General features: G+C 40.8%; 1 protein-coding gene across 4 annotated transcripts in view; it reads left to right on the plus strand.

The window, feature by feature from the left end:
• The window catches only part of INO80D (INO80 complex subunit D), a 64,965-nt gene extending 46,283 nt beyond the window's left edge, over nt 1-18,682 (plus strand). For all 4 annotated transcript variants that reach the window (XM_037043514.1, XM_037043512.1, XM_037043516.1 and 1 more), the window contains exons 9-11: nt 6,038-6,255; nt 6,668-6,825; nt 8,289-18,682. In XM_037043514.1, coding sequence (XP_036899409.1) covers nt 6,038-6,255; nt 6,668-6,825; nt 8,289-9,454 — 1,542 coding nt within the window. In that variant the 3' untranslated portion in view covers nt 9,455-18,682. The remainder of the gene's footprint in view (nt 1-6,037; nt 6,256-6,667; nt 6,826-8,288) is intronic.
• The last annotated feature ends 4,025 nt before the right edge of the window (nt 18,683-22,707 follow it).

Raw genomic sequence — 22,707 nt, forward strand, 5'->3', positions numbered from 1 at the left:
TGGCACTAGTTTGAGCTGTTTTTAAGTTATAAATGACAAAAGTGTTTAGCAAACACTCATACCCCATCATACCCCATCATTCCCCCACTTTGAAAGATGTACACGAGGCCACCGAGACTGCAGATCTCTTGACTCTACTTACAAACCATGTGTCTTGGGTCCAAACGCACTATATCAACTTTACTGCTGCCTTTGTAACCTTAGCTACTGTCATATTTGTCTGTACTGCTGTAATAGTCTCCTGAGTGGTGGTCGTCCTTCTTGCCTTGTCCACCCCCCGTCCCCACCCCCGCCCCGCATCCAGGTATGTTGTTCACATACCAGCCACAGAGGGTTGTGTGCGTATTCCACTTTCTTTGAATTTACATACATTAAAATTCATTCTTTCTGATGTACAGTTTTGAGTTTTGACAGTGCATACAGTCATGTAACCACCTCCGTAGTCGAGATATAGAACAGTTCCATCATCCCTCAAAATTCCTGTTTTACCCCTTTGTAGTCAAACCTTTTCTTTGTCTCCATTGATTGATTTCTGTTCCTATAATTTTACATTTTCCAGAAGGCCTTATTAAGTGGAATTATACATTATGTAGCCTTTAGAGCAGAATATAGACCTGATCACTTTAGTGCCCAGATCAAAACCTTCCAGTGGCTCTCCATCCCATGGAGACTCGTATCAGAAGTTCCTACCATGTCCTGTGAGCCACTGGCTCTTACAACCTGTCTGGCTTCACCTGAATGCCCTTTCCTCACTTCCCGAGTTCCAGCGACATTGCCTTCTTGCTGTTTCTTAAACACTCGAAGTATGTTCCCACCCACCCCAGGGGCTTTGCACCTGTTTTTTCCTTTCTTAGAATGCTCTGCCAAATTTATACATGTGTCACTTTTTCATTTCATTCAGGTTTCTGATCAGTTGTCACTTCATCAAAGAAGCTGTTCACCTCCCCTCTGTCCTGTTATGTTTTATTCTCAGACTCTACCTTGTTTTTTTCTAACATTTAAAAAATCTACCTAACACTACATTACTTCTTAATTAGTTTGTTTATTGTCGGTATCTCTCTACTAGAACGTCACAAAGGCAGGAGCATTTCCTGGTCATTGCTGTATCCCCAGTGCTTAGAACAAAGATGCTCATTTAGTAGATGTTGGATAGATTAGTGGTTTGGCACATAGCTGGGAGGGGTCAAGCTTTTGATGGAACTAGCTTTGGTCACTAGGTAGGACAGCGCTGGTAGACGAGACTTAAGCTGCAGGAAGTCCAGGCTGGCAGACGGAACGTATTGTGTGAGACCATACAATAGATGGTAAGTTAGTGCATTATTGTCCTGGCATATAAGTAGAATGGGGTAGTGAGAAAGTTGGGTGTGAGTAGTGTTCATAATAGGGTAGGTAAATAAACAGTTGGCGTTAGGAAAGCCTTTAAGATATAGGGGCTCTGGCTCTCTGGAGGAGCTAAGTGAGGGACAACCAAGAGCGAGGCAGGGCCACAGTTGTGGGCAGTTGTCTGTGGAGTGCCTGGCATATGACCAGAAATGTTGCTGGGCTGTGAGGCATTAGCTTGGGAGAATAAGACCCAAGCCTAGAACCAGAACCAGGTAATACTAGGTAACTCAGGTAGGCTTCCTCCTATCTAGATCCACACTGGTACTGGAGGGGAAGCCTGCCACTGTGGTGGGTACCACTAGTTGCTCAGTCACTGTTGAATTAAATAAGGGGCACGATGAAAGTAGACCTCAAGTTTTGTGCCAAAAACAACTACAGAAGCTGGGAAACAGCTGCTTTTTTTGTTGTTTTATGAATTTGTGCATTTTGACTTTAAGTCTATAATTGTGTTTGAATTAAATTATTTGACTGGGATTAAACTTCTCTTAGATTTCCTGAATTTATGCTTTAATTTTATTCTTATTTTGAATTTATTTGATGCTAGTAATAGTTACTAGTCTTTAGATACTGTTGTCTGCTCTCTTTTTATGTACTTAGGTTATTGCTAATTTTATCAAATCAACGGTGTACAATAAAAACAACTCTTGTTTATATACCAACCAGAAAGAAAAAATGCTGCACAGTAGATTTTTTATCAGTTACAATTTTTGTCTTATACTTACTGAAATCGCTTCTTTAGACTTAGACATTGATTTTGTCTTCTGTATCATTCCTGCTTTCAGCTGAATTACTTGACCTGTGAAATGCAGTATTTTCTGCATACATCACCTGTTACACAACTTTGTCTCCTTTGTGGTTATTTTCCTTTCTCATTAGAGTTTTGCTTTGAAAAAAAATGGAACTGCAGTCATTTCTTCAATACTGAATGTTTGCTTCACCAATAACAATTTTATACCCTGCTGCTCTTTGTAAAATTTTTCTTCCTGCACAACAGTTTTTCCTGTACATGTAAAACGAACAGTGCACATACGTTCATTTGAACTGTGATGGCACGAAGAGCTGTGACCAGCTTGGAGTGTGTGTGCAGGCTGTGCCAGCTGTAATGACCGTCACCTGGCTGACAGCAGCTGTGAGACGGGATTGTGTAAAATGCTCCCCAATGCAAAAATGCTTAACTGTGTGTCTTGAAATTGATGAAATACGGTATTTGCACATTAGTTTCTGATTCTTCTTTCTTTGTCTACTCACTTAATTGCAGCGGGTTTTATTTAAAGTATGTTTTATTGATTATATTATTGCGATTGTCCAGATTTTTCCCTTTTGCCCCCTTCTGCCTGGTACCCACCCTCCCTCCAGCAACCCCCACCTTACTTCATGTTCATGGGTCATGCATGTAAGTTCTTTGGCTTCTCCATTCCCTATATTATTCTCAACATCCCCCTGTCTATTTTATATATACCAATTATGCTTTTTAACCCCTGCACCTTTTCTCCCATTCTCCCCTTCCTCCTTCTAGCTAATAGCCCCCCCCCCCCAAATGATTTCCATACCTGTAATTCTGTTCCTGTTTTGGTTGTTGGGTTTTTTGTTTTTATATTCAGGTGTTCAAAGTTGTGAATTTGTTGCCTTTGTAATGTTCATAGTTTTGATCTTTTTCTTACATAAGTGCCTTTAACATTTCATGTAATAATGGCTTGGTGATGATGATTCCCTTTAGCTTTGCCTTATTTGGGAAGCACTTTATCTGTCCTTCCATTTTAAATGACAGCTTCGCTAGATAGAGTAATCTAGGTTACTCTAGGTCCTTGCTTTTCATCACTTTGAATACTTCTTGCCAGTCTCTTCTTGCCTGTAGAATTTCTTTTGAGAAATCAGCTGATAGTCTTACGGTAACTTTTTTGTAAGTTACTCTCTGCCTTTCCCTTGCTGCTTTTAAGATTCTCTCTTTAACTTTTACTTTTGCATTTCAATTATGTGTCTTGGTGTGGTCCTCTTTGGGTCCAGCTTGTTTGGGACTCTCTGTGCTTCCTGGACTTATATGTCTGTTTCCTTTGCCAAATTGGGGAAGTTGTTTTTCATTATTTATTCAAATAAGTTTTAAATGTCTTGCTCTTCTTCTTTTCCTTCTGTGGCACCCCTATGACTTGGATGTTGGCATGTTTGGAGATGTCCCAGAGTCTTTTTATACTATCCTTGTTTTTTTAAATTCTTTTTTTGGTTCTGATTAAATGTTTATTTCTTCCTTATGTTCTAAATCAGGGGTGTCAAACTCGTTTTCACCAGGGGCCACATCAGCATCATGTTGCCTTCAAAGGGCTGAATGTAATTTCAACTCCTTAACTGTTAAGGAGCAGTTACACTTATACAGTCCTAAAATTATTTTGGCCCTTTGAAGGCAACCACGAGGCCGATGTAGCCCCTGGTGAAAATGAGTTTGACACCCCTGTTCTAAATCATTGATTTGAATCCCAGCTTCCTTCTCTTCACTGTTGGTTCCCTATAGATTTTTCTTTATTTCACTTGATATAATCTTTATTTCTTCCTTTATGTTGTTGCCATACTTAGTGAGTTCTTTGAGCATTCTGATCACCAGTGTTTTGAACTCTGCGTTTGGTAAGTTGGCTCTCTCTGTTTTGTTTAGTTCTTTTTCTGGGGTTTTGTTCTGTTCTTTCATTTGGGCTATGTGTCTTTGTCTTCTCAGTCTGGCAGCCTCCCTGTGCTTGTTTCTGTGTATTCAGTAGAACTTCTTTGACTCTCTGTACAAGGCACCTGTAAATTGTGTGGGGCAGAGCCTTAGGTAAGTGCCAGGGCAAGGCAACCTGCTTCACTGCTTGTGTCTCTCTGTTGGGGTAAGGTTTGGAGAGGGGACTGTGCTGCTGTGGGTTTGCCCGGCACTGACCCTGTTTCCAGTCGCTTCATCCACTCCCTGTTAGCTACTGGCTGTTAGCTATTCCCTCCCAGCTGTTGCCCTGGTGCCGAATCCCAATGTGTGTGGGTGTGTGTATGTTTTAAGAACAAACTTAACTCCTTTAAGTGTAGTTTTCTGAAAATCCAGCAGTTTCTTTCCACCCAACCCCCAATGAATTTTGCAGGCAGAAGTTATGTGGTTTATCTTTCCATTACTGGGACCCTGGACCAAGGACCCTGGGATGGGATTGCTCACTCCCGATGTATCCCTCCTGATCTCTGTCTACCATACGGGAGTGTAGGACTGCTTGTGCCAGATCTGCCACCCTGCCTCGCTGCTCCAGACCACATCTCCTCGCCTCTCTGCCCGGTTTTCATGTCTTCACCCCTCCTACCCATCTGCATGAATGCGGCTTCTTTAAATCCTTGGTCGTCGGGCTCCTGTACGGTTTTCTTACAGTTCTGGTGTTAATTTGTTTTCAGATTTAGTAGTAATTCCTTTTGTGGCTGCATGAGGAGACGATGTGTATCTACCTACCCTTCATCTTGACCAGAAGTTAACTGCGGCAGTTTTATAAGTCGTATCCTCATTGCCTCCTCTCTTTACCTGGTCTTCCTGACCCATGGCAGTGGGTCCTTACTTGAAGGACTTACTGTCATGATTTCCTGGTCTACATACTCGTTTCTTTATTTCTGGGCACCAAATATAGCTTTCTTCTTCCTACTTGGACATCTCAGACCTCAAACTGTGTGTGAGCCAAACTGAATTCCTTAACTTTTCTTCTGAATCTGTATTCTTCTGTGTTCTCTATCCCAGCTAATAGTATCATTATCTAGCAGTCACCCTAGAGACATTTCAGGGCTTTATTTTCCCTCCATCCTCACCACAGCCAAGAAGCTGTCAGATCGTGAGAACTCTGTCTTGTCAGGCCCTTGTGTTTCCATTCCCACTCATTCTGCCTTGAGCTCTTTGTCCTGTATTGACTGTTGAACTAGCCTGCTGATTGGAACTGTTGCCTCCATTCACTTAGCTGTCCCTTCACGGTGCTTACAAGGGTCTTAATCCTATTAAAACATGTGTCAAGTCATGCTGCTCCTGTCACCAAATATCATTCTCCACGGCCTGTAAAATAAGTTGAGAATCTTTAATGGGGTAGTCAAAGTCATACATGATCTGGTACCAGACTTCTTTAATAGCTTAGGTTTACATTCACCCTCAAGTATGCCCCGAGTACTGGTCAAACCCATTTGTTTGCTGTTCTTTTTGTCTGGTGCATGCCATTTTCTTGCCTAGAATGGGCTTCCCCTTGATCCCAATGATGTAAAATTTTGCTTGTCCTTTAATCCAACAAAACTAAAAATAAATGTATTTTCTTTTGTGTACTCATAGAAGGTGCTTATATCACTACTGCACAACTTTCTCTGTCCTGTACTTAATTATAATTGTATCTATGTTTTCCCCATGGTGGAGTACGTTCTTCGAGTGCAAATTAAATTTAAAAAAATGTTTTATACTACAGCACTCATCACAGTGTCTTTAAATGTGGTATGAACTATATGTATATATTGAATTGATTTGAATTAAGCAAAAAATGAGTTTCTATTCGTTTATTATTGCTATACATAGTTTTAGGTATACACTGTTTTGGGCATTATATAAAATATTAAGAGCCATAAGTATTTTTTTAGGTAGCAGTCAGGTTTTTCCCAATCTCAGTTTAAAAATACCCATTTATTCATTTCAAAGGATAATTTCTTGAGAGGAGATAGCTCCCGCAAAGTTCAGCACCAGCAGCAGAGGAAACCCAGGAAAAAAACCAAGCCTCCTGCACTTACCAAAAAACACAAGAAGAAGCGAAGGCGTGGACCTCGTCGACCCCAAAAACCCATTCCCCCTGCAGTACCCCAAGGGAACCTCAGCATGCCCACCAGCGTCTCACTGCCAGTGGAGGCCTCCCAGATCCGGTCAGTGATGGCGCCCGAGTTCACGCCCCCTTTGCGTGTTCTGATCGTTCTCGGGGCGCCTAGTTTCATTTACTATCTAGTGTTAGAACTAGGCTACAGATGCGCCGTTTGGTATATCAGGCTGCCAAACTGTGAAGACACACTTGATACACCAAGCTGTGATTCACTGTACTGATTTGAAGCTAAAAATATTATCTTGAGGTGATTGTGTCAATACCAGGGTAGAGGTTGTAGAAATGTGATTGTGTATGGTGAGGTCTGTCATGTTGCTTTCGGATTGCCTTCCCTTGAAGTAGGAAAGGAGACATTTCGAGTTAGGGTTTTCCATTTTCTTGTTGGAGGAACGTGTCTCAGGGCCATTGGTGCGAAGGTAGAAAGGGAGGGCTGGGGCCAACCATGTCATCTTCCCCAGGAGCCCGTCCACGCCAGAGCTGAGTGCTGATGAGTTGCCGGATGACATTGCCAATGAGATCACTGACATTCCACACGACTTGGAATTGAACCAGGAGGACTTTTCAGATGTCCTGCCACGGCTACCTGATGACTTACAGGATTTTGATTTTTTTGAAGGTATGGTCAATATTGTCATCCAAGTAAACTGGGTTTTAAAATGAGTTCTTAAAAAGGAAAATAGTTTTCTTTTAAAGATTTATTTATTTTTAGATGGAGGAGATTGGAGGGAGAAAGAAAGAAGGGGAGAGAAATGTGGATGTGTGAGAGCCACATTGATTAGTTGCCTCTCAGACGCCCCCAACTGGGGTCCTGGCCCACAACCCCAGCATGTGCCCTGACTGGGAACCAAACCGCAACTTTTGACTTTGCGCAGCATTGCCCAACCCACTGAGCCATACCCATCGGGGCACAACACAGTTTTCTGAGATGTGTTTGAAATATCCCTCCTCACAAGTAATGTCTCTTACTGTAGATAAAAAAATATGATACTGCATAGACTAATTTACCTTTTCAGAAGGTAAGGATTGTGTAATTTAATAGCTAGGTTTATAACTTCATTCTTTTAAAATGAGTCATTTTACTAGAGTTTATTTTTGAGCAAAGCAAAGACATTACAACTTGGGCTTATTGAAGTGTTTTTAGAACTTGTCCTGATTTTAATTCCCTACCTTGTACTTCAATTTAGAGTGTACTTTTCCAAAACAGTTTGTTCCATCCACCAATTCTCTGGTGCTTTCATGGGAAATCTTTTATACCTTCAGAATGTTCCTTTCACTGTTAAAACCAGATATGTTGTGCTGATTAATCAAGTTTCAGTAGATTTTTTAAATATTGGAAGTGAAATCAGTGTGGGCCCATGGGCTTCCATTTTACAAAGATTAGTTAGAAATGTGAAAGAAATGAAGAGGAGGGAAGTATTAGGAGGCAGCGCAGAAGCATACAAGAGACAACCTGTGAAGTGAGCTGACGGCCCGGTGCTGTGCTGCAGTGCGCCTGTGGGTGTCTGCGCCCCGGCCTTCCACAGCTGCTCCCCGGCGGGACAGTCTGAGGGCAGGAGAGCTCTGTCCACTCCCCTATGCAGCCTTTGTCTCAGATCTGAGCTGGTGGCTTTTATTTTAATGGCTTTAATAAAACTTTTAGGTAAAAGCATGTATATTCAAGTAGCCACTGTGAGTTTTAAATTGATAGTACTTAGAATTCCCAAGAATGAAACACTTTTTTAAAAATTGAGTTTATTGGGGTGACATGGGTTAATCAAATTGTCCAGGTTGCAGGTGTACCGTTCTATAATACATCCTCTGCATACCACTCGGAGTCGAGTCTCCTTCCTAACACTCTGATGAGTGAGTGTGTATAAATAAACGGAGGGTGTGGTGCAAGCTCCCGGACAACTTGACATTTCAGACCTGTCCTGCAGGTTAATGTTTCACTTTCTCCTTCCAGTCCAATCCTTGCGAACTTCTCTCCTCAGCAGGGCCTCTCCTTCATACAACAGTGTCGAGGGTAATTGAGGTGTATGTGTTTTGTAGTATGGGACATGTAAAAGCCCTGCTGATTCTTGGTGGCTTTCATTTACTCAGGAAAGAATGGAGACCTCCTCCCAACGACCGAAGAGGCCGAGGAACTTGAACGAGCCTTGCAGGCTGTAACTTCTCTTGAGTGCCTGAGTACCATTGGGGTACTTACCCAGTCAGATGGTGTGCCAGTCCAGGAGTTGTCCGATAGAGGGATGGGGGTGTTCTCCACAGGTACTGGAGCTTCAGGAATTCAGTCCCTGAGCCGAGAAGTAAACACGGACCTAGGGGAGCTGTTGAATGGGCGCATAGTCCATGATAATTTTTCTAGTCTAGAGCTGGATGAGAACCTGCTCCGTTCTGCTACCTTGTCTAACCCACCTACACCCCTGGCAGGGCAGATCCAGGGGCAGTTCTCTGCCCCAGCCAACGTCGGCCTTACTTCTGCCACTCTGATCAGCCAGAGTGCACTTGGGGAGAGAGCCTTCCCAGGACAGTTTCATGGACTTCATGATGGCAGCCATGCCTCCCAGAGGCCACATCCTGCCCAGCTGCTGAGCAAGGCAGATGACCTAATCACCTCACGACAGCAATACAGCAGTGATCATTCACACTCCTCGCCCCATGGAAGCCATTATGATAGTGAGCACGTGCCGTCTCCCTACAGTGACCATATCACCTCTCCCCACACGACATCTTACTCTGGTGATAATATGGCAGCTACCTTTTCAGCAGAGATGCCCATCATGGCACAGCACTTGCTCCCACCCCAACTTGAGGTGCCACTTGGAGGAGTTGTCAACCCCAGAACTCATTGGGGCAATCTCCCTGTCAACCTTGGAGATCCCTCTCCATTTAGCAACCTTCTCGACGCAGATGGACATCTTCTTTCCACTTCCCTATCCACGCCACCCACCACTTCGAACTCAGAGACCACACAGCCTGCCTTCGCCACCGTGACCCCCAGCAGCTCCAGCGTGCTTCCGGGGTTGCCGCAGACCAGCTTCAGTGGCATGGGGCCTTCTGCAGAACTAATGGCCTCCACCTCTCCCAAGCAGCAACTCCCTCAGTTCAGCGCAGCCTTCGGCCACCAGCTGAGTTCTCACAGTGGCATTCCCAAGGACCTGCAGCCCAGCCACAGTTCTATAGCGCCCCCTACAGGCTTCACAGTAACAGGTGCCACAGCTACAAGTACCAATAATGCATCCTCTCCCTTTACCTCCCCTAACTGAGCGTGTCTGTGTGTTGCAGGCAAGTGGGGAACCTGGTGTTTTCTATCTTTGTTTCCTCCTTATCGCCCCTCCCCCTTTTCCTAAAGAAGATTTTAAAAATAATGGATGGGGACTCCAGGGGACCCCCTTCTCCAGTTAAACAAGTTGCCCTGCAGTGGACCTCGCTTCAGTGTTCACATGTGCTCTGCGCACTGGTGCTCATTCCCTCCTGGCAGGTTCACTCCCCCATGGTTTCCTCAGTGGCTCAGCACAGTGACTGCATGGAATTGACTTTGAGCAGCAAGTCCTAGAAGTGGAAGATACCTCAGATTACCAGTGCCCTTTACTATTTCCTAGTATTCAGATCAATGCTTTCCATTCTCTTACCAGGTCTTTACATAGGTGGTTCCAGATAGAGTGATCCTGTTCACCAAGTCCCTGTGTGTAAGACGTAGCCAGTGGTGTGTAGAGGCAGATCAAGGCTCTGACTTAGCACCAACTGCTAAATACCACGTGAGGCCAGGATTCCATTCCTAATTGTGATCATGTTTAATTAAAAAGGAAAAATTGGTCTTTTGACTGCCTATGTGTATGTGTGCACCCACACGTGTGTTTTGTGCAGGGCAGAAAACAGCTGTCCCACTGTTTTCTTTTTTCCCAGTGAGTGAGTGTATAAGGCTCCTCCTCCTCCCCCACATCTCGCAGCCCTAGTGAGGTTGGCCGTTCTCACCCACTGAGTTAACTAAGTTCCCTAAGGAGAGAGGGTGGTGGTCTGGTCACGGGGTAGCACAACCCTTTTCTGCTGAGTTAGCCAGGAACACAAAAGAGGTGAATTCACGGCAGTGCCGTGGGGAGGGATTTTGTGAAAAGCTTGCCTGGAATGACTGTGGGGTTGCTGAGATACTGAGGTCTGCTGGTTATATTGCCTTTTTAGACATGTTCTAAGTCCCTCTGTCTTGGAATACATTCGCAAGATGTAATTAAAGAAAATATTTCTGTGTGAAAAGCAGGATAGGTCAGATAGATTTGGAAGATGGCATCTGTGAACTTTTTGATCCGTCTTTTGCTTTTGAAATTTTCATGTTTACAGTAGTGCTTCTTTGGTAAGGTTTGTAAAATGTTGCAGACACTTGTAGAATCAGTGTACCAGTTGTGAAGTGATATGTACTATCTGAAGGATACACATTTTAAAGTTTTTTCAAAACAGATTATGGAAATGAGACATAAATTTTACCCATCCTTTGGTACTTTTAAAATAGTTTAAGTGGTTAAGTTTTAAGTTTTGGGAAGTTGTCTTAAAGTACCAAGATTTTAGGCTTAAAAATCATATTGGGTAGCTTAGTAAATTGGTGACTGCCAAATGAGTATGTGAGTTTTCTTTTTACCTGCCTTTTCCCCTGCCCTCCCCCCTCCCCCTTCCCCCCTCCCCCTTCCCCCCTCAGAAGGGCGGAACTAGATGTTAAGGCATCTGTCTCCTGCTTTTGCTGAGACGGTTCACTGTCCCCTGAGATAACCATTGGGTATAAATACCTGAGTCTAGTCTAATTTACATATATATTTTAAAAGATGAGGTAGAGAGAACGTATCTATTAATGATGTGATACAATGTTTCATTTGTCAGGGAATATTTGATCTTAATTCCTTTTCAATAGTAAAGATTTGGATGTATTTTCCTACTTCCTATATGTATTCTCTTTATGCCATGCTACTTCTAACCAATCCCTTCTTTTGCAAGCTTTTCTTCCTCTGCTTTTTAAAGGAATGGTGGTGATCAGCAGGCGATTGTGGAGGGGAGAGGTCACATGACTGTAAGAAACCATTATATGCCCTATTTTGTATTTATTGAAGTTTCTTTTTGTGGGCCAAAAATATGTTTGTAATATATTTAGTTTTTTTTAATCATGATAATTGATTGGAAGATTTATTTTTAATAGCTTTGCCTTTTTTGCAGATTGAGAAATTTCTAAATTATAAATTATGTCACAAAGCAAAATTATATTTGGTATCACCATAAATTTCTATTCTGAATGGTGAGAACAGATCAACTGAACCTTTCTCACCTGTGAAAGCTATGTTAGTAAGCTTTTTTATTTTAATGTACTGTAACGAAATGATTGAGTAGTTACTTCTGCTCAGAAGTGTCAGTTCGCTAAACTCTTTTCACACCCATTATAATAGCTCTCCATTCCCAGCAATATGGTTTTGTCTCCATCATGTGCTCATTAGAGACTGTAGCAGAGCAGCGCACTGACTTCTCTTACCAGCCTTTCTTTGGCAGCAAAGGGAAAGTCACGGCAGTCATTTTCAGCTTCTCTGGCTATTGGCCCCTCACGGGAGCTGCTTGAAGTTCTTCAGTTATCAAAACTGCGTTTGCAGTAAGTTGCACATTTTATTGTTTGCAATTTTCTGTTCTATGTGCATTTAAAAGCCCTTTTCTGCTTTCTGGTAAGGAGGCAAGAAGTGATCAGGAATGTTTCCAGTTATAGCTTCACACCAAAAACTTTGAGTAAATTCATTTTTGCGTAGATGCCCCTGGTAATAGCTGAAGAAAGGGCATCCCGTAGACAGTGCCAGTGTAGGCTTGAGGAATTAATTAGTTAAGCAAAATTTCCCCTTCTCATTTCCTCTACTTCCAAACAAATATCCAAGCTCGTGATTTGTTTTGCGCTTGCTGTTTCTTGAGTCCCTTTTCAGAAGAGAGAACCCCTGTGAACCCAGAGATACACATTATGTTTTTCTGGTAGCTAAGGGAGCAATTCTGATCTGTTAGTAATAGGTTTGCTATTAATATGTAGAGAAAGGAACCAATTGTCTTTTACCCCAGAAATAGGAAAATTAGTGTCTTTTGAAATAGCACTTATGCTATAATAAGGCAATACTGGAATCAAAAACATTTTCTGTAAGGTCCTAATTAAGTGGAAGCTCGCTTTTATTCTTGTGTTAAACTCATGAGAAGTACTGGCAGAGAAGGTTCACTGTTTCTGCAGTTCTTTGGGACCATTTATAAAGGCCAGTTAGGTTGTAATGTGATTTAATTGACTGAGTTGCTGCAGTTAATGGATACACTCTGTGTTCTGAAAATCGGAATTCCATTCTGACGTATGATACTCATTGGCTGTGATCTATAGCATCCGAAGAAAAGATGTGTTTTTCTCTTCTTTACTCTCTTTACCTAATTGTTAATATTATTTTAACTAAAGTACTTAAGACGTTTTTTCCTCTGTTAAAAATGGCTTAGCAATTTGCACATCTGGTTAGTTTATGTAGCTAGTAAACAATTCACAGTAGTTAATAGCAAGTACACTTCACTCACCAAGGAACAGACTATGCAATGAAAAGATTTTCTAATTATCATCACATAGCTTATACGGTGGAGGATTGTTTTCTCCAGTGAGCTACCGTGTGAGGTATGACTGCTTTACAAGCTCCCTCCTGAGCAGGTCCGTGTTGGCAGGCGGCGTGGTGCGGCTGGTGTCCCTCCACGAAGAGGTAAGTTAGTGAGAAGCAAATAGTAGGTGTGGAGATAAAGTTGGAAATATTTTTTTCTTAAAACTGTAGTTAATGTATTGAGTGGCTTCAGGCTAAAGAAAGCTAATACTTTATCTTTGCCAAATAATTATTTATAAGAATTATTTCTTAAATAGGCCCAGTCCCTCAGCTGCAAGTTAGGAAGCATCGTTTTCTGTGACTGACACTACAGCTTTTCTTTACCGTTCTCAACACGTGATCCCAGCCGAGAGGAGCAAAGACAGTTCTTTGGTTTGGAAAGTGATGGTGTCTGTGGTGCACCCTATCAACACAGCGTTCTTCTTGTGGGACCGAACTTCAGTTTTTATCCGTGGGCACTAGTGTTTGCGTGTGTATAGGGAAGTCCCAGGCTGGCAGCTCACGGACACCCGCCGGCAGCCCCCCTGTGGGTTTGGGTCCTGGGGGTGCCGGCTGGTTGGTAGGCTTCCTCAGCAGTATTGGTAGGAGGCAGCTGCCTTTTCTCCAAGTTAGTTCAAAAGGTTGTTTGTTGTGGATTGGTATTGTAAGAAGATGAGGCTATTAATAACACTAATTATTTAATAGGTTTAAAAGTCGTTAAAATTTTTTAGGTGTTTCCATTTTCTTCATCCTTTTTCTTTTTTGCCTTCTTTTAACATTCAATTAAATTCTCTTTTTAATCTAGTATATATACGATAACCTAATATTAATTTCTTCTAAATGGTCAATAGACCTCTCTATTTTATTGAGGCAATTTAAAGTATTCCTGGAAAGAAAATAGTAGCCTTACCAGTCTTCATTTGTATCTCTTTCATCACCAACATGTATATCACTCCAAGAACTTTTTTTCTGACAAATGTATTTCTAGGGGGTAGGGGTGAGGGATGGGAATATATGTACACGATAGAACATAGGTCTTTTCCCCTTTCTCAATACATTGAAAAGAATTGAATCTTTACTGGCATTCTACAGAAAGGTAAAACAATGTAATGACTTCTTAGTATCTTGAATTTTATAAGGTTTCCAGTATATTCTGGAGACATCCAAAATCCATGTTTAGTAGATGAAAGTAAGATTTTAAATGCTATCTTTCAAAAGATAATACTGGTAAAGAACATACTCATTTTCCCCTAACCAGTGAGTTAGGAAAGAAAACAGAACATAAATGAATAATTATGTCTCACTAATGCAAAAATCGTGGGTGAAATTTAGAGAGCCTTATTTCCAAATAACAGAAATTCTCTTTTTACTCCAGCTCTTACTATTTGTTAGCTTTCCTCTCTCTGCACTGTGACACAGAGCTAATAGAAAGAAATACGGCCGCAGAGAGAGTGCAGGTTTGGTATGGCTTTCTTTACATTTAGGTCCTGGATCTTAGGAATGTTCGGTTCCTTTCAGTGGCAGAATTTTTGGTGATGGGAAGTTTAGTCTGCAAAACAATCTAATAAGAAAACCTGTCTAACTCTTTCTTAGTGAGCTCTGCAGGGCAGCCCAGCTTTCCTTCCCTTTGCTTCCCTCTGCCTGCTTGCACGCCCAGCCCCGAAGTGTGCCTGCACACAAGACCCATGGTCTGTACCGATCCTGGTCTGAGAGGAACAGAATCCTCTCTCACTCGGTTTTTGTTTTATTTGTTGTTTTAAGCTGGGGACCACTGAAGTAAGCTTTGTATGCACCCAAAGTTCCCCTTGGAAAAATTTTCAACCTGCAGTGCGGAAGGCTCCAGTCCAGCCAAAAGCCACACAGTTGCTTTTGCTTGGGGATTGGACTGATATGCCCTGAAGTGGTTCCACCTGCCTCACTAAGGTCCAGTGGGCTCCAGCGGGTTAGGGGGGACGTTGTCTTCATCTGCTTGGAAGGGCTGAATCGGTTCCTCTCAACAGTGATAGTTCTTTTCACTGTACAGTGTTGAGTATGTCTCAGGGATTCCTTGTGGAAATTAGGGCAGATTTTAAAATAAGAAAATAGTTTTCAAGAAACTAAAGGTGACTCATCATTGAAGAGAGCGCAAGAAAGAGAAAACATTTGGTTTCATAGCCCACAGTGTCTTGCATAGGACTTTTTTCCTTTCTCCTTCAGCCTCTCATCTCAGCTTCAGCATTCAGAATCCTTTCCCATCATGCACAGCTTTAAAACTTTTATTTAAAAATCTCCTTCCCCAATGAGCTTTCAGAAAACTTATTGTAGATTTTAAGAGAAAAGGTATATTAATTTATGCTATTAACATCACCTCATAAATTATAAGTTTTATACTAAAGCTGTATTGAGTGTAATGAGTTACGTTGCCTATGTGTTTAATAGCTAAAAAATTATATATGAGCTTTTTTTTTTTGACAAAACAAACTAGTGAAGCACCTTTTTACACTGGATCTCTGCCGTGTCAAGGTGTATAGCTATCCTTTGCTACCTTGCAGATATAAAATAAAAGGATATCCTGGGGCCTCCAAATGTAGAACACCTTTAGACCATTTATTACTGCTCATAGAACTGTTGAGAATCATGTTTCTTTAGTCAGTGATCTGTGGTTTACACTTGATGGCTAGACGCTTAGTTACAGGGTACATAGAAATACGTAGATCAAGTACAGCTCCCAACTACTGTAGCCAGAATTTGTAAACTAAGTTTTTAAGACCTCTTTCATTTCCTATGGATTCATTCATTAATTTGCAGTTGATTCTGTAAGTTGGGAAGTGAAATAGAGAATAATAAGTCTAGATGTTCTCAGTGTCTTATTCAGGAATCTTTTTATCCCTCCTCACTAAGGAATTCCCACTGTGACTTAAAAATAAAATAAAATTTCTTGTGTGCATGTATATGTTTGCTTTTACACACATGCAAAAATATACATTGGGTGCACGTGTGTGAGAGATGAATGTGTGCTACAGTAAAGGTAGAGAAAAGTAACAGAATGTATTGGAGAAATACGGCTGACTTCGTTGAGGGTATTGGAGTTACCTTCTCAGTGTCTCTGTTGTATAGACACACCAAATTCTTCATGTTTTCTTACGTGAAAAGGCTAGCTCTGATATCATGTGCATTTTGTTCTACCATTTTGATTAACTTATATTACGCTGTGTTTTTAAAACGACATGAGAAACAGCAGGCTCTGAGACCAGCCTCTCACTTTTGAGCATAAAAATAAGACAGAACTGTGTTTATCTATTGGGGAGATGGGACCAGAAATCAGTTAAACCTATTTTTTCACATCGATAGATTTCTTCATATTCCGAGTTAGAAAATACCGTTGATTATCCTTTCTTGGTGGAGTTAAGAAAATTATAGTCCTTTTGTGAAGAATGCTGGTTTGTTTTGGAGGGGCTGCTTTGTTTCAGGAGTTGGTGGGATCGTTTCATCATGCGTATCTCAAAACAGGATTTCAGTTATTTCCAAAGATGGGCAAGTTACTCAGTTGTGCTGTTATTTATGAAGTTAGTGTGCCCTCCTCCCCCCACATTTTGGCTGTAGGGAAAAATACGCTACCCTTGACTTGATTCGTATGGAATTAAACATTGCTGTATTTTGAGGTTTGCCATTTTGCTGTGCATTCATTACTGGAGTATCTGGTGGTCTAAAATAATTAAAACTGGAGTTGTTATTAAATGCTCTGGTCACATTTAATACAAAAAAATTGTGTCCTTTGAACTATGTCAAAACAACTTCTGATAATACACCTGAGTTTGTAGTTACCTTCGAAGCCTCATCCATCTTATATATAGTCAAGACCTAGGAAAGCTTTACATGTTTTTTTTTACAGTTGTATTTTTTGCAGCATCTCCCAATTCATTCACTCTTGTTTTATGGGTTTTTTAAAAAAATCTGCATATTTCTTGTATATATGCATGCAAATGAAAGAAGGGAGTTTGTATTGGTGCCATTTCTCCCTTCAGTTACTGATCAATGGGATTTGTGGAATAAATTCCCCCTAATTGAAGGGTGAGGTTAGACCCTTTGTGTATATCTGTATAGAGGTGTGTATATGGGGTGTGGTGGCACTTTGCTGAATGTGAACTTGCCTTGTCAATGGAAAGGTTGAGAAGTATTATGTTTATTTATACATTTGTATAAATCTATATATACACGTATGTATATGTGTGTGTATAGATAAAGCTATATACATATATTTCCCTAAAAATGTGTGTGTATAATAGAGAAACAGCCTTTGTTAAGCAAGATTATACATCTTTGGAAAACTCCGGATGATTTGTAAGCAGGAGGAGGTGTCCGGCAAGCCAGTCTTCATGGCTCACCGAGAGGGAGGGAATCCTTTGGATCAGAGTCTTGTTCACGGGGATTGTAACTGAGTTTCCGTTAGAACAGTTCTCACTCGTCAGTTCTGCTGTTCTTCATCTTCACCACCTTCAAGGTCAATCTTTCAACATTTAAAACATCATTGTGTTTTTTCTCTTTTATTGTGTCCATTCTAGCCAGAAGCATTTATGTTAAGTGTATTTCATTAATTTCTCAGTTGTTTCTTTTAAAGACCTTTATTTCTGAAATGTCCAGAAAATATAAATTTTGATAATATTTTATATAGTAATTTTGAGAATCAGGCATTCATCTTTATCTCAAAACAACCAACCAAAAATTAACATTTAAACAAAACTCATTTTAAGATTTTTACCTAGATAGTTTTGAGCCATTTTACTTAAATTGAAAAAAATTGATTTTATGATTGATACTATTATTAGGTTTATTTCTCTTTTCTTGTCATTTAAAAATTTATCTTACTTTGATTTAATCACAAATTGACCATTTTGTTTTAATGGAAAGCATACAAAGTGACATGTAAGCCTCTTGAATTTTATAACTCATTTTACTCATGAAACTGCTTTAGTGAATTCTTGAGCAAGGAATTCCACTATATTTCCTTTTGACTTGTCTCACGTGTGTGACATTGTTTTAACTTTGCTGCAGCTCTCTAGAAAACCTGCATCCCTATCTATTGTGCCTTTAAAGCTCTTATGCACACACAGACAAAAGTGTATTTATACATGTTGGAGCATGTGTACATATACTTTCCTGTATACTCACACAGTATGTCTTTAGTATGTATTGTGGGAGTGGATACATAAATATTCCAAGGCAATGAAATGTTGCTCTCTAGATATATATGTATATAAATGGTGTTGATATACTGTACATACACATGTATATGTATGAGTTTTAAATGGCAATCTTTTACATTTAGCAAAATGCTGCCCCTACTGGAATATTATTACTGCAATGGCAGTTGTATGTAATGATTTAAAATACATTATCAAAAATTATTTAAAGAACATTTAAAAGTCTCATCTAAAGACATCCACACATTATTTATTTATCTTCCTTTTCCTTTTATTGTTATTTTTTTCATTGAAATGGAGGCTGTCGTTTTTAAAATGCCATCTTCCCTGTGGGAGGAGAGAGCAGGAGACTCCCGTGAGGAGCCCTGGGTGTTTTACCTCTCCATGAACTAGCGATGCCCCACAAACCAGCCTGTTTGTTTTGGGTATAAAGCAGCCCTAGTATTTCCATTAGTGTCTGTCATCCACCATCTCCTAGATCAGCCGAACTCACCAGTTTGCCTCTCCTTTCATTAGTGAATAATGATCGTCCAGATCATTCTGCCTGGGGGAAGTTAAGTACTCTCTTGCTGCAGGGAATATATCACCTAATTGTCGTTCTGCCTTGTTCAAAATTCAACTTCAAGAGAAGGCAGCACACTCATGAAGCTGCCTTAAACGTGTTTTGCATTTATTTAATTACAGGTCTTCCCAGACTTTTTTTTTTTAAAGAAACTCCAGGTGTGCATGCATGTGACATAGATTAAATTCTTATTCCCCATAGCTTCAAGTATTTTTCATGATATGTCAATTCGATACACACACACCGTATGAAAGAATGGTAAGAACTGTTAGATATTTTATTTTGTGATGAGTTGGCAGCAGATTGCATTGTAAGATGTTACAGAGAAGAGTGTGTAGCTGGACAATCCCAAATGTAAGACAGTACAAAAAACAGTGGCATCGGCGTGCCCCTGAAGACTAAAACAGAGGTCAGTGTGAGTGATTTCAGAGCGGCTTAGCTGGAACTTGATATCAGAAGCAGCCTTAACAGAAAGCCTCTTGGCAATTGCATGGTACTAACTAGAGTACTGGAGTGTAAGTTGAAACCAAGTTGCAGTGGGAAATCAAAGGTGAGGTAGCTTATTTGAAACCAGTAAATGACAGATTGCACAGTTTCGAAATCTCAACAAAGTAACTGCACGGTAGCAAGGACTAGCAGTTCTCAAAGCCCATCTTTTTCAGTGTTCTCATTTACCTTGGCACATGAGTATGTCCAACAGTCCATACATTACAAATATTTACAAACAAAAGTTGCTTAAAGGGAACTTACAAACTGGGAATCTTCTCTGTATTTGTGATGATAGCGGCTGGAAGCTTAGTTGTGTGCACAGGACCTAGGAGCCTCTCGATCTGCACAGCCTGCAGGGGTGAGAGGAGATCGGCAGGTCTCGGAGGAGCCGCCCAGTCCTGAAGGAAAGGTGTATCTGCGGCACTGGGTGTAGTGTTGCTGGGGGAAACCACATCCCGGGAGGGGATGGGCTTTTGGTTTGTAATTTCCCTTTAAACAAGAAGAGATGGCTCACATTTTCCATATATATCTCAATGAATGTACTGTATTACTGTTTTAAAAATTTGATGAAATAATAATGGATTGGTCTTTTGTTATCTGGTCCTTGTTTAATTTGTTTAAGGGTTTTTGTATACAAAAGTTTACATTTTTATGTATATTTTTCTTGTGTAAAAACTGATGTAATATGTGTATAAAACACTGTATGTATTATCTGTATATAGTGTGACAAAATGATTTTTCTTTCTTTCTTTTGGATGTATTAATAAATCTTGCTGTGAAGTATCCTTGTGTTTGGTGTAATTTCCTTTCCCTAGATATTGATGGAAGCTTCTAATTGAGGGTAGGTATTTAGAGTAATTTTTCTTTAGATCTTTTATGTTTATCAAGAACTCTAGGGAAATATATGCACATTTATGGTTAGACAGTGATTAATACTTACAATACCTGTGGGTCAATTAAATGCTGTCCAAGGTGACTTTGATGTAGCCAATCTTGAAATCAAACCAGAAGTTGCATTTGAAATTGTTATATGCTATAATGGAGATTTTACAAGCTAGTTTCTACTCATTTAATCAGAAACCCCTTCATAGCTTCACAAGTATAAGAACAGTTTTGTGCTGTATAACAAAAATTAAAAAACCAAAATAAAACCTTTGATATTTTACCTTGCAGGGGCATCCAGCCTTTTGACGTCTCTGGGCCACACTGGAAGGAGAAGAGTTGTTTTGGGCCACACATTAAATACACAAACACTAATGAAAACTGATGAGCAAAAAAAGGTTTTAAGTAAATTTACAGTTTTGTGTTGGGCCGCATTCATAGCCATCCTGGACCACATGCAGACAGTGGGTTGGACACCCCTGCGTAAGGCATTGCAAAGTGCCTTCCTTGTATCTCAGAATTTTACTTTTTTAAATAAGTAGATTGAACTTTTCATTTCCTGTGCTGTCTTTTGTTGCTGACAGATTTTGTGTTACACACAGAGGCTAGAACACAATTCGCAGAGAAAAATTAGTAATCTAATCACAGTCCATTTGTAAAAATTTACTATATATTTATATATAATATAAAGCGAGATACACACACGTATATTGGGGGTGGGGCATTTGGATGTGTTTTCCTTGGTCGTTAGTCAAGTGATGTTTAAGACAACATTCTAAAATTGTACTTTGCTTCTCTAAAAGAATTGATACATATGCAGAGAGTTGAGTTAGGAGTAGGCTATACGATACGCTGGTTAGGAAGTAAAAACTAGTGGCAGTAAAAATGTTACGGAAGGAGGAGTTCAAAAAGGCTTGGAAACAGACTGTGTGTGTGTGTGTGGGGGGGTGTGGGGTGGGGTGGCAGGGGAGGGGCCGGGCAAACCAAAAGAAGCTCTGCCCTGGATTTCTGGAAGAATGCTGATGCCAGTGGCAGAAGTGAGCAGCACCACTCAATCCCTAAAGATTTTGAGAGCCACTATGTTTTAAATACACAAAGTTTGAGCCGGACATAGGGGCATCCTGGTGAGATGGCCAACGGGCTGCTGTTGTGAGGGCTCAAGAGAGGGCCAGGCTGCACATAAGGATGTGGAAGTTAAGGGCATAGAGTTCGAGGGCTGTTGGACCCCCCTGCAAATGATCAAGGAAGAGAGACAAGAACAGGTTTTGGAGAACTGCGTGTAACCTGTTTTATTTACAGGCCTAGAAAAAGCTCACATAATTTCCCCAGTTGGGGACTTTCCAGTCCCCAACTAGTAAACAGGACTGATGGTATTGAGGAAAGTCAACCCCCCTTGACCTTGACCCTGACCTAGTGAGGACCTGTGGCTGTGCTCTCATCCCTCACACTCCATTCTAATGATTTGTTTCCCTCACTTGGACATGTTCTGGTGCCTGTATGGTTAGACCCTGAAACCCCAGCCCCTAGCACAGCATGCTTGGCCATAATCACACTGTAAATATTACTGAATGAAGTTAGTATTCTGAAGAAGTTCCTAAATAGAAGGGATGCAGCCCTGGCTGGTGTGGCTCAGTGGACTGAGTGCTGGCCTGTAAACCAAAGGGTCACCAGTTTGATTCCCAGTCAGGGCACATGCTTGGGTTGTGGGCCAGGCCCCCAGTAGGGGGCACACAAGAGGTAACCACACATTGATGTTTTCCCTCTCTTCCTCCCTTCTCCTCTGAAAATAAATAAATAAAATCTTTTTTTAAAGAAGGAATGCAGATTTGAAGAGGCTTAGAGGAACTGGTGATGGGCAGTGTAGCTACTGGTGAAGGCTGTGGACTTTGGAGCAAGATTTCCTTGGTCCTAATTACAACTCCGTTACTCATGAACTCTGAGCAGAGTAGGGCAAGTCAGTCACACCCTCCCTGCTTCATTTTGCTCCCCTCATCCCTGGGAGGTTTACGTGACACAACCATGTAAAGCACTTGGAATGGTCCCTAGCACATACTAGCCACTTGATCAATCGTAGTTATGCTACTTTCTGAGTGGAGGGAAAGATTGAAGATACAAACAACATAGGCCAGTTCCTAAAATAAACATGTAGGGGAAAGTGGAGGGAAAAATGAACACGGGTTAGCAGTGGAGAAGGATGGAGACAGGCAAGGAGCTTGGGCCAGAAGTTTCTGATGATAAAGGAAGTCTAATTAGGTTAGGAAGTGCTGATTTTTGTAATATACAAGAGGCCATAGGTAACCAACCAACAGGTTTCCTTTTACCCAATCAAGTTCCAAAATATTCTAGGTTGTGTTTAGTTACCGAAATCCTATTAACTGAAATGTTTGCTTTTTGCTGTATCACATTCTAAAATTCTCCTACATTTCATCTTTGATAGTAAAAAGTACACTGAATGGAACAAAATATATTCTTGTATCCCAGAGAATATACTTTGGGTTAAAAAGTATTTAAGGCAATAAATTGTAAGTATAAAGTATTAGGGAAGGGTCCTTTGTTAAAAGATGTGCATGTCAGCTGCTAAACTAAAAAGTAGAAGTCAAATGAAAAGAGCCAGCCCGTCACACCGGCAGCATGTAAAATGCAGCACCCCCACGACACATGTGATTGATTGCCCATCTGTTTTTGATTTTAGCCAATTTAGCTGGTGTGTAGTAGCTTCTTGGGATTTTTGTTTGCATTTAATGACAAATGCATTTGGACATCTCTAAATGTGCTTACTTGTGGTTATTCATATA

This window comes from Sturnira hondurensis, unplaced genomic scaffold (genome assembly GCF_014824575.4).
Source record: "Sturnira hondurensis isolate 20B ecotype Veracruz unplaced genomic scaffold, ASM1482457v3 Scaffold0004136, whole genome shotgun sequence".
Taxonomy (NCBI): domain Eukaryota; kingdom Metazoa; phylum Chordata; class Mammalia; order Chiroptera; family Phyllostomidae; genus Sturnira; species Sturnira hondurensis.